This window comes from Muntiacus reevesi, chromosome 1, assembly GCF_963930625.1.
Source record: "Muntiacus reevesi chromosome 1, mMunRee1.1, whole genome shotgun sequence".
Lineage (NCBI taxonomy): Eukaryota > Metazoa > Chordata > Mammalia > Artiodactyla > Cervidae > Muntiacus > Muntiacus reevesi.
Window position 1 is genome coordinate 227,678,332 of NC_089249.1, and position 12,540 is coordinate 227,690,871.

At 48.5% G+C, this 12,540-nt stretch overlaps 1 protein-coding gene across 1 annotated transcript; it reads left to right on the forward strand.

Moving 5' to 3' along the window:
* Positions 1 to 1,058: 1,058 nt before the first annotated feature.
* Positions 1,059 to 10,612, forward strand: FAM53C (family with sequence similarity 53 member C). The gene is made up of 5 exons (XM_065918635.1): positions 1,059 to 1,258; positions 4,122 to 4,351; positions 4,736 to 4,793; positions 5,953 to 6,737; positions 7,666 to 10,612. Exons 2-5 carry the CDS (start codon positions 4,274 to 4,276, stop codon positions 7,921 to 7,923), a joined length of 1,179 nt encoding a protein of 392 aa, XP_065774707.1. The 5' UTR covers positions 1,059 to 1,258; positions 4,122 to 4,273; the 3' UTR covers positions 7,924 to 10,612.
* Positions 10,613 to 12,540: the final 1,928 nt, after the last annotated feature.

The following is a 12,540-nucleotide window of genomic DNA, read 5'->3' on the forward strand; positions in this document are numbered from 1 at the left end:
TTGCTGAATGTAATAGTGAAGATTACTTGCAGTACTTCTGCTTTCCAATTGATTAAAAATCTAAAACTCTGTCCCACAACGTGATCATAACACGAAGTCATTGTTTAAAACCTTTCCTTTCCCCATGTTTTACTCTCTGTCTAAACCTTCTTTGATAGCTGATACTCAAATTTACTTAAGAGCCAGAAACCACCTAGCCGTTCCACAACCTCTTCACCTACCAACTGCTACATTCAGTCTCTTCAAAAAGGACTTAAACTTTGGCTGAGTAGGAGGCAGTGGTAGCGATGGAGATTTAATAAAAGGTGCTTTCCTCTCCCTGAAGAGGAATATAGCACTATCAATATCTTTTCCCCCAGCGACCTGTTTCCTCTCTCCCAGAAAGGTTTAAAGGGGTCCAGCTGCAACTATCGTACTTTCCCCTCTCCCCCCTCCCCCACGCAAGCAACTGAACCGCCTATGATGTCATAATCACAATCCCATTACCTCATCCTGCTGGGGGTGGGGGCATAGAGGGAGAAGAAGGAGTGAACAGCCCTGGGCCCTCGTCGGATTTACAGTATTTTGAGTGACAGCTAACTACACAACCAAGTGGGAACGGCCCGCAACCGTTACAGGTCCTGGGTTTATAAGGTTCGAGCCGATCCGGCCGCTGCAAGAGGGGCTCCTGGGACTCAGAGCAGGCCCTAATCGCCGCTTGGACTACGCCTCCCAGAAGCCTTCACGACGCGGACGGGTCCTCTGCTGGGGGAAGGGGGATTCCTTCAGAGCCGAGGCCGTAGAGAGTGGGGGCAGGAGAACAGGTGAGAGGAACCCTGGCTAATTCCGTTACCCTGCCGGAATCGAGTTGGGGGCTGTCCGTAGGCTGATATAGTAGCAGAGGGCGGGGGCAATGGCTTTGTTTACCTTCGACCAACACGGCCTCCCCCGCGGGTTTCGAGATTTGCGTTCGACTGGCCCAGTCCACCTTCTGCAATATTTTGCAGGGGGTGACTTCCTAGGGAGGAAACCACCCTCATCGCTAAATCAAAGAGCCCGGCCTCTTTCCGACGGCGTTAGCCAAGAAAGACTTTGCGAGAAAAACGACGCGGGGCTCGAGCCTCCGCGGACGGTTCAGGGGGGTTCTCCTAACCCAAGCAATCTCTCCACTCTCCTCAGGGGCCCGTTGGTTCACGCCGGAGCCTTTTAAGGGCACCGTGGGGCGAACCGAGCGCTCAGAGCTGCTCCGGCCGCGGCCCTGGGAACTGGAGGAGCCGCGGTAGGTGGCGGAGGGCAGGTGGCGCTGGGGCCTCGGGGCGGGCGCCTAGACCGTCCCTCCCTCCTTCCCTCTTTCCCCTCCCCCAGCCAGTCCGCCCGCGAGGCACGGCGTCGCTGGCCGCCTCCGCGGGGAGAGCACGGGACCCGGTGGGGGAGGGGGTGGCGGAGTGTTAAGTCCCAGACCCTCCCGTCCCCTGTGTCCTGAGTTCGCTTCCCCGCGTCCAGATGATGGGAGCTGATTGGGAACAGGCGAGCGACAGCCCCCCTGAGCGTGCCCCGGCGGCCTCCCCCCCACCCCAAGGGGCTAGCGGATGCCCCATGCCCCACCCCGCGGGGACAGGCAGCGCAACCGATGGAGAGGTTGAGGATTGGAGAGGGGGGCCTAGCCTTTTGCTTCTTCATTGGGGTGGGGGGAGGGGTGCTCCCACTTGTCACCCCTATGCCCACCGGTGCCATATGGAGAAAAAGCAGTCAGGTCCCCACATACCTGTTCGTGTGCCTCCCTGCCTCATGTTTTTCTTCAGTCTCCCCCAGAGCTGTGGGACTGGGACCTAGGGGGAAGGTCTCCAGGGGTTTTTGACTGTCTTCTTCCTTGGCCTGACTTGATCCTAGGTTATCCAGGTTTCAGCACAACCTCAGCATCCCTGAAACCCTTATGTCAGGGGTTACTGCCACCCAGTGGGGTGGGGGTCCAACCTTTATTTGAGGGAGAGGTGATGGTGCAGAGAAAGCTTGAATTGAGAGTTGGGCCTGGTGGGGTTTGAGGGAGGGCCTAGCGGCCTGCTGCTCTGTGTTGGGTTTAGCCCCATGCCAGTTGTTAAGCTGAGAAGTTTTAACTTGTTTAGTGAACGTTCAGGGCTGTCTGTGCCCCTCAGATACACAAAATGGAAGGGGAAGGAAGGCGGCAAGAGAGGGCTTCTTACACTTTTTTCTCTGCCTTGCCTGAGAAAGAGGAGGCCCCTCGCGGAGCTGGTTTGCCTTCTTTTGTGTCCTGGTTTGATTCCTTATGGCTTCCGTTCTGTTCCCCCTCTCAGCCTGGCCTGTTTTAGGAAACTCAGACTGAAAGTATCAGTTGCGTGGTGGTAGTTGCATTGTTCTAATTACCGCCGTGTGTGGCCACATCCCAACAATTAAAATGCAGAAAAACACAAAATCACTCTCTTGATCCCAGAGAGGGCTGGAAGTTTGCTATTTGGCCAAATGCCTCATGAAAACCTTGAAAGAGTTTGCTGCATTCCCTGCTCCTCATGGCTGGTCAGCCTGAGGCCTGGGGTCTCTGGGGGTAAAAGCCTACCTTAGGTTTCCTCTCTGGTTGTTCGTTGAGGGCAGAGTTAAGAAACCAAGAGCAGAAGTGATACAAGCTTTAGTTTCTCCTACAAGAATGGGGGAAGCAGCTGAAGGGAGCGCTCAGGAAACTGGAACTTCAGGGTAGTAATAATAATTATGCATGAAAATGTTATTTAACTACAGTGGTGGTTGACTTCTCCTGCCTCCTCTTTGCCTAAACTCCAAGTACATCGAAGTGTGTTTCTTTGCTTTTCTTTGTGGTCTGCCTCCCTCTGAGGTGGAAATCGAGTAGAAGGGATCCCCCCCCCCACCCTTTTTTTTGGCCAGAGTTGAAAGTTATCTGCCCTCAAGGTCAAGCCTTTTGGGCTTTTCTTGGCATGTGAGTGAGGGAGGTTGATACCCAGCCAAATAAATCTACCCAATTGTCTTCTTCATCTTAATATTATCACTTGTAGCACCCTGAGGCTTTGTAGAGCAACAAATAGGAAGGGTGAGAAACGGTAGTCTGTGTGGACTTCTGATTTGTACAGGCCAAGTGGTATACTTATGTTTTGATATTTTGCATTATATTATCCCTGTGACAGATTAAGATTATTCTGCCCATTTTTCATATGGGTAAACTGAGGGAAAGAAAAGTTTGATGATTTGCCAAGACCATCACAGCAAATCAGATTTGACTTCTTGATAGTTTGTTCTCTCTGCTAGCAAATGCTACTTAGACTATCTGATTGCTGTCTGCCTGCTGGTCATTTCTGGGAATGGGCAGAACAGTATGGAAATGTTAGATTAACTTCCCCTCCTCCTCCCTTGATCGAGGTCCCTCAGGCAATTGTGTGGGCTTGAAGCCTGTTCTGATAGAATTAGTTTGCTTCTACTGTAATTGACCATGAGAAAGAGTCTTGATTAATTGTATTCATGGTCTTTGAGTCAAATCAGGCTAAAAACTTTGTTGAATGAAGTTAGAGTTGTTGTTTTTAACATCTATAGAGTTGAAATGTGAATGGAATTACCCTGGTAGCGTTTCCTTATCTTCTTATAAGAGAGTACGTACAGTATCTGTTGGAGAACAATAATATAATATCAGCTGTTCGGGATAAAGGAGAATATAATACCTTGTTTACTCTGGTTTGAAGTAGAAAGTCATTCCTACAACCACTGCACTGTTACTATTTCTGTAGTTTAGGAAAAGGCTACCTCTCCTTGCTTTTGACTGGAAGATAAAATATTGGACTAATCAGGATGGAAATAACAATGTGGGCATTTCTCTCATTTGAGCTGTTTTCTAAGTGGTGCTGGTATTTTGGGTAGGCAGAGCAGAGCACGAACCAGGTTAGGAGTGGCAAATAGGTTTCAACTTGCTTGCCAACTCCATTTTATTATACTGGTTATCCGGAGTGCCAAGTTGAGAATGTTTCTGAGGCTATGTTTAGGCTTAGCCGGAAAGAGCTGTGATCAGTTGATGATGTCTGCCAGAGGCCTGACATAGGGATGCTGGGGTATGTGTGCCATGCATTTTCCATCTCTGGACTAGGTACATCTCTAATATCACTTGGGGCTGATCCATCTGTAATTGGCAGACTCAGCAGGCATGACTGGAGAGGGAAGTCCTAATGGTGCTAGAATGGTGCTGCAGTGGCAGAAGACGGCTCACGAGTGAGGTCTGGAAGAACAACAGGGAAGACATCCATCATTCGCTCCAAAGTGTGCAAGTCAAATCCCGGGGAGAATCATGATAACCCTGATCACTGAGCAGCTACAGAAGCAGACTCTGGATGAGCTGAAATGCACACGCTTCAGCATCAGTCTGGTAAAAGACAGTCTTCCCACTTCTTTAAGAGCCCCTTGCCCTTTTTTCTGAGGCTATTTGTTGTTAGTACTTCACCCTTGTCCTATGCTGTATGAATCATGGTACTTGTACTGGATGTGCCCACTAAAGACTCAAAACCCAGCCCAAAAGGAAGGGGGGCAGGGATTTTTTACTGTTGAGAGAAGGAACACTAACATTTGGGTGGAGAGAAGGGTTTGATACTGGAAGATGTGAATTATTTTACTCACTAACTGGGAGGACAAGAAGAGAGCACTTAGGTGTCTCTAATATCTCTATAGCCCATGAATTGCAGGGGTGAGCTGAAAGGGCTTCGTGGAACTCTGTCCTGATCTTGAATCATGATGGATATTCTCTGTCTCTTAGCCTTTGCCTGATCATGCAGACATCTCCAACTGTGGGAACCCTTTCCAGCTTGTATCTGGTAAGACATTGTGTGTATATTTGTGTGTATGCCCATGCCTCCATCCACATGTTTCTTTTATTGGTTTTCCGTAACCAGGTCTAGTTAGCCTGCCTCCACAATTTTCTTACCAGGGTCAGCTGCTGAGATTGGTGCTTGTCTCCATTTTATTGCACCAGTATGGGAGTTATCTGTTTACCTTGCTCTTATTCTAGCCTTGTAGGAACTTTTATAATGTAATTTTTTGAGTAGGCAATACAGTCACATTTCGAATTTTTTTAAATAGGAAAAGTGTTAAACTGAAAAAAGTCCCCCTTCCTTTCCTATCTCCCCAGCTTCTATCACCTCCCTAAAAGTAACTCCTGTTATTAGTTTCTTGTCTATTCAACCAGAGTTTTTGTTTTTGCTTTTTTACAAATAGAAGCAAATATAAATGTAAATTTGTTTTTATTCCCACTCTTTTAACACAAAAGGTTGCATTCTGTATTTTTGGAACTTTGTTTTTAAACTAATCATAATAAGACTAGAAGATCTTTCCATGTAAGTATGTTGAGTGTTTCCTTGTGGGTGGCCAGACCCAGAGGAACACAGGCACCATCAAAGGCCTTTCCCAGTGTACCCTCCCCACCCTTGCCTTCACTAGGAATACAAATGATCTTTTACCTGCTTGATCACCCTGTCTTGGTGCTTTGACACATAGGAAAGGTAAAGGCTAAGGACGGACAGTGTAGGCCAGCTTTCCGCAACTCAGGGTTGGGGGGTTGGGGGAGCAGAGTAGAGCTCAGTGGAGTGGAGTGAAAGATGAGCACGGCACACACACCTTCGCTTCTCTTGACTCATTCTACCTTTGAGAGGGATTCGCAGGCAGTTTATGATTCTATATTTTTAGTTTCAGGTGGTTCCTCGTAACGGAGACACTATAGTCTACTGGGTAAAAGACCTAGCTTTAGCATCAGACAAATCTGGTTCTGAACCCTGCTTTGGTCATTTGATTCCTGCATAACTGTTGGCAAGTTACGGAACTTCTCTCATCTGTGAAATGGGGGTACTGATAGTACCTAACTCATGAAGTTTAGGGGAAACCTCACATAAAGTGCTCACTATGTTTTCTAGCACATAGTAAGCTCTTGAAAATATATTAGCTATCATTAATTCTATATTTATTATGAATGCCTTCCAGAAGGTGCTTCCTGGAGGGGCCTGCCCCACTGTTCCTGTGCCGAGTTCCAGGATAGCCTCAACCTCAGCTACCACCCCTCGGGCTTGAGCCTGCACCTCAGACCACCCAGCCCGGGAAGTTCCCCGCAGGAGCAGTCCCTCTCCCAAGTCCTGAGCCCTGAGCCCCCAGACCCAGAAAAGCTTCCTGTGCCCCCTGCCCCTCCATCTAAGAGGCACTGCCGCTCACTCTCAGTGCCCGTGGACCTGTCTCGCTGGCAGCCAGTGTGGCGGCCCGCCCCCTCCAAGCTGTGGACTCCCATCAAGCACCGGGGCAGTGGTGGAGGGGGTGGGCCGCAGGTGCCTCACCAGAGCCCCCCGAAGCGGGTCTCCAGCCTCAGGTTCCTCCAAGCTCCCAGTGCCTCTTCTCAATGTGCCCCAGCCCACAGACCCTACAGCCCCCCTTTCTTCAGCCTGGCCCTAGCCCAAGATTCCTCTCATCCCTCTGCTGCCTCCCCGCAAAGTGGCTCCTGGGAGAGTGATGCTGAGTCCCTGTCACCTTGCCCACCCCAACGCCGCTTCTCCCTGTCACCCAGCCTGGGCCCACAGGCAAGCCGCTTCTTGCCCTCTGCCCGGAGCTCCCCTGCATCCTCCCCAGAGCTGCCCTGGCGACCTCGAGGCCTGCGCAATCTTCCCCGAAGCCGCTCACAGCCTTGTGATCTTGATGCCCGCAAAGCTGGGGTCAAGCGGCGCCATGAGGAGGACTCTCGGCGGCTGCGGCCTTCCTTGGACTTCGACAAGATGAATCAGGTGGGACTGGCAAGACCAGGGAAGCTAGGATGGGAGTAGTGAAGACTGTTCCATTTTCACTTGTGAGGTGTCCTCTAGCTCCAGGCCCTCCTGACGTGGCCTCCCCTGGCGCTCCTGTCTGCCTGAGCCTTTGCTAAGGGTGGTCTACCATCTCAATTTGCCCAGGATTATCCTGGTTTTAGCATTGAAAGTCCTGTGTCCTGTGAAATTCCTGTTCTGGGGTTCCAGAGAAACTTAGTGGACCCATGTTAAACCTTCCAACAGAGATCCCAGATTGTCCTACCGGAGGCATCTTCCCTCCTTAGGCATGACTCAGAAAAACCCAATCATTAGTGCCTTGCCCCTTCTCATGCATGGCTGGCTTTGTCCCTTGCCCTTCACTGCTTCACGTGGGCCTGTGAAGGCTTAAGTAAAATAGGCTGCTGCATCATTCATTCGCTCAACAAATGTTTTTTGTCTTCCCAGTGTGAGTACAGTTGTTGTAGGCATTTGTCCACTCTTTTCATATTCTTCCTTCTAGACCACTGGGTCATAAACCGCTTTGAGAACTTAACTCACTTATTCATAGTCATTCATTCAAGCAGTCAACAAACATTATTGAATACCTACTATGTAACAGACTCCGACTAGGCACTGGCAATATAGGAGTGAAACAAGCCATCAGTCAGTATTCCTACACACATGAAGTTTATAAACAGGCTTCTAATCTTGAATCTGATAGAAACTATGGGCTTTTTTCCTCAAAAAAATATGCATGTACACTAAATTTTCAAAATTTTATCTGGGAGTTATGACCTCACCCTAATGCATAGGACACCTGCCTTCAAGGGTAATCAAGAGGGATACTTTGAAATACAGCTTGGGCAAGGTTCTCTGGGAAGTTAATATCTTTCTTTGCCTTAATTTTGTTTGTTTGTTTGTTTGACAGAAACCATACTCAGGAGGTCTCTGTCTCCAAGAAACAGCCCGGGAAGGCAGCAGTATCTCTCCACCATGGTTCATGGCCTGCAGCCCCCCACCCCTCTCTGCTTCCTGCAGCCCCATTGGGGGTTCCTCCCAGGTGCTGAGTGAAAGCGAAGAGGAAGAGGAGGGGGCCGTGCGGTGGGGGCGGCAGGCGCTGAGCAAGCGGACACTGTGCCAGCAGGACTTTGGGGACCTGGACTTGAATCTGATTGAGGAGAACTAAAACTGAGAGGCTACTTCCTGGGGCTACACAGACTGACTCTCTTACGGCTACTAACAAGTGTCGAGGTCCCAAGGCCAGGGGCCCAGCCTGGGAATGGGGGTGAATGGAGGGCTCCGACTCAGGGCAGCCGGAAATCTTCTCGCTCCAGGAAGCTCGACCATGCCGAGAGACTGGCCGGGACAAGATAAACGGAGCTGGTGGCGGGAGGGACAGCCCCAGAGCAGACCCTTCCCATGGCGGCCCTGAGTGTGAGTATCCCTGCCACCGAGAAAGCAATGGGCAGGGACGGAAGGGGTCTGCCGACCCCAGCTCGGGGAATTTCACTAGCCCCTTTGCTTCAAAGGGCACTTGTGTCTTAGAATTTGGCCAGGGTGGGGGGTTCATTCAGCCTCCTTGGAGAAATTGTGTGAGAGTGTGTGAGTGCATGAGAGTGCTCGAGGAAAGGTGTGTTTGGGTAGCCTTAGGGAAGGAAGGCAGTTGCTCCCTAACAGCAGAGCACCACAGTACTCCCAGGATCTTGGGTTTTCACGGGACAGCAGGCTTGTTCTAGGAGTCGGGGTTCTAAGGAGCTCTGGAAGCAAGCTTGTAATCTGTTAGCAACAGTGGCTCTGCAAAGGATACTATTTGGGGGTCCTCAACTAATGGTCTTTTCCTCAGGCCCACACCTCCTCCAGATAGATCTAATATTGGCTGGAGAGAGTGCTGCATATTGATTCTTAGCTGGCTTTTTTTTTTTCTCATCAGATTGCCAAGGCTGGATACAACTTGCTTGTCTCTTTCACTAAGTAGATGCAAGCACATGTGGGCAATTAAGGCAGAGCTGAAGGGCTCCATCTCTTTCTTTCCCTCCCTACTGATGGGACCTCTTTTCCCTCTTACTTTCTGCCCTTTGAGGGTCAAGAAGAAGGAAGGAAGGCCCCTGTTTGGAGGCTGACCTGCAGCAGAAGTAGTGTTCAGTCCCCAGCAGGCATAGGTGAGTGCACCCCAGCACTGCCCTTTGGAAGCAGACTGTAGAGAAACTCGTTATAAGATCCAGGCCTAGCCATTTTTTCTGAGTTGGTTGAGAAAGAGGAAGGGGATGTCAGCATTTACTAGTTTGCTTGTCTTCCATTCCTGCCAGGAAATGTTTATTTGCCTCTAATTGGCCCTTAGAGACCTCCGAGAGGTTGAGGCTCACTGAGGGATTGGCTGAAGATGTGTAAAGCAGACTGTGAGAAGCAGCTGGGAGTTTGTTGTTGCTGGATTGAATTTCTTTTATTGTTTCACACCCACAACTTGGGCCCAGGCAACAGGTCTCAGTGGCCACACTGATGGCTTTAAGGATTTCAGAAGCTCTATAGAGCTGGCTCCAGGGGAGACACATACTGAAGCTGCCGCCATAATGGCTTTTGAGGCTTTGTCCAGCTTTGCTTAGACCCTGCAGGACCAAATTGGACCTGCCCTTCCTGTTTATTGGAAGAAGGGCATTTTCCCAGGCTTTTGCTCATGTTAGGGAAGAGGACCTATGTATTTTCTTCCTTATGGAATTGAACCTATGGTTTTCTGGGTCTCCCACATATTGGATAGGCGCATCAGTGAGGCCCTAGCATCCTCGCCTCCACTCCCTAAGAGATGTCTATGTCTTCTTCAACCTCCTGCCTTTAGAGGTTCTACCCTTCCAGGACTCCTTCCCTTCACCTGCTAGTTAGCACGAGTTACCAGTGAGCTACCAGGTCTGTAGGGGCCTGAGAGAGGTTCTCTGACGAATCCAAGGAAACTGTGAGCCCAGGAGTTGCCCCTCCTTGGTCTTATCCCTCCCTTGGCTGTTCTCCCTCTTTAGGCCATAATTTCCCTGGTGCCAGCTTCTTTTCCTCCTGGGGCATCCTCATCCCTGGGCTCTCTGCTGCAGATTGTGCCAGCTTACAATAGGCCACTGGTAATGTCAGGGGGTTCTCTGCAGGCCCAAAGCTGAAGAAGTGAGGGCAATAATTTCTGCCTCCAACCTGGCTTCCTCAAAGCCCTAGGGCACCATCCCTAAGGGAGAAGGTCTATAGATGCCATATTTGAATTCCATTACTTTAAGATCTGGAAAGTTAAACTAGCTGGAGCTATTGTTTTGCTTCCTAATCTAAGTACCTGTGGTCCTTGGACAAGCCTTTTCGAGAAGTGGTTTATTTTGCTTTACATGGTAGATCTGTTCCAACAGTTCTGTATAAACCAAATGCTATTTTTCCAAGCATTTGGACTGCTGACCATTTAAAAGCAGCCTGTGATTGCTTCTTTTGTAAAGCAAGCAACCTCCCTCTACTTTAGCTGTTTTGACAATTTGGATTTTCACATATTGGGCTTACCCAGAGTGGAACACACCTCTGCAGTGGTTGACCCTGGGTAGACATCTGCATCTGTGTTGTGTGTGTGGTGTGGCTGATCAGTAGGTGAGTATTCCTGCGTGTGTGAGTGAAGCCACTCCCAGGCTGGTGCTCTCCTCCTGTGCCCGGTGACTGCCCACTGGCAGCTCCAGCTGCCCTTCACTCCCACCTGCTGCCAAAGTCCCTGTGCTAATGGGATTACAAATATAAAAAGTGGAAAAAATTTTTCGTAAACTTTGTTTTATATTAAAAAAAAAATCCATAAGTCTGTGTGTGTTAAACATGAGGTCCTGCCTCTGTGGCTGTGTTTGAAAAAATAAAGTTTTATTAGAATAATCCATTTTCCCAAGCAACCTTGTGTACTACAGTGTCGTCTTCCTTTCTTCACAAAGAAAGGCAAGGAGGAAGTGGGGAGAAGGCCACCCAACTCTTCCAGCTGCTGCTTTTATGACGTGGCTGAACTTTTGCCCCTCAAGGACAGTATTTGGTCCCTGGACCCTTTGCAGCCACAGTAGTTATATCCTGTGACCCCGCTTCTCCTAAGGCCTCAGTTATTTCTGGCAGTCTGATTTGGTCTCCTGTTTCCTTGGTACTTATACCCATCTCTTCTTAGCTCCTGTCACTCTCACTTCCAGCAGGGTGAAGTCAAGTATTAATCCGTTCTTCCTCCCTGAGAAATGCTAGATGGTGCAATTAGAAACTTGTCTAGAATGGTTTGTAGGCTTTGGGGAGTATGGAGAAGGCATGATAGGGACCTTGTCCAGGAGTGTCTTTTCAGAGTTCTCACACATTATGTTGTGGAGAGCTGGAGATAAAGTTGTCAAAATTCAAAGTCCAAAGACCTCAGCAATTTCTTCATCCTGAAAATACTGATTTTGGAAAACTACCCTAGCAGCATAGCTTCTTTTTCACTCTAGAAGGTGGTATTTTCCCTAATGCTTCAATTTGGAATGTTCATTTGCTGAAAGAAGCAGTGTGGCTCACTCTCTCTCTTTAAACCTTTCTATTCCACCCTTTCTTCTCCCTCTGTTAGCATTCTTCCAGTGTGTGTGGGTGAAGTGTAGTTGCTTAGAGAGCCAGGCAGGAGCCTCTTGTCCCTAAGGCATAGCCTTTCTTTACCAGTTGTAGCACTGACTTGCCAGGTGGCAAGAAGAGTCAAGTTGCTTAGCCTCCGACCCAGTTTCCTGCTTCAAATTGGTGGCACTCATCACTGAATACCAATGAAGTGTGCAAGAAGACAGGATTGGCTTGACTACCTGGAGGAGGAACTTTGAGGGGATGAAAATACACCCTGAAAAGAGTGGGAGTTGTCACCTATCCTGGAAACAAAGTAAGAAGGGCTTTGAGGGGGTAGGGCTATATAGCATGTGGTTAAAGAGTCTCAGAATTACAGGTTCGTTCTTTGTATAAAACTGCTGTTACGTTTCACCTACTGTTTGAGTAGGGTTAAGGCCTGAACATCTAAACTTACCCTCCCTCTGCTTTTTTTCCTTTCTGTTCAGTTTTTTTGTTGGGTTTTTCTACTGTTATTTTCTCTGAAGGCTAGTGTGATTTCATTTTCCATTGCTGAAGCATAGGAAAGAATATAAACTTGATGAGGGTTTTGTTTTATTCAGTGTTGTAGACCCAACACTTTGAAAACTTACTGGCTTATGAAAAGTGTTGCCATATTTGTTGAATTAATTTTTTTTTTTAATCTTTGCTTTCCCACTCCTGAACTTAGGCACAAAGACACCACTTGTGTCTGGTGCTGTGAGAAGCTAGCTTTGGACAGTGGGACAGTAATAAGAGCTCCACGTGGGAGAAAATCCCAACAGTGAATTTTAATGGAAAATCTGCAAGGCAGCTAGGTCATGTATGGATTCATCCCTCTTTCTCTTCTACCAACTACAATTTGTGTGTGTGCTTTAAGAGGTGTCTTGGCCCAGAAAAATCAAGAAAAATTGAATCAGGCCTCAGGTTGGCTATGGGAAATGGACATTGTAAGGAATAGGGAGAGGAAAAAATCCAAAGAAATGTTTCCTTGGTGCTTCACAGGGTTAGTTCTAGAATGGCTTCACTGGATGTTGTATTTTGACTGAAGCCAATAACTGGTGCTTCCCTCTGGCCCCCAACCTTTGCTACAAGGCAAGTAGGTCAAGGGTAAAGAAGATTTTGAACAGATTTCTGGGTAGGCACATAAGTCTGGAAAGAATGCTACTGCTCTTAATTGTGGGTCAGATCAGTGAAAGAAATGGGTACTTTTAGGGTAGTAATCATGGATTAATAC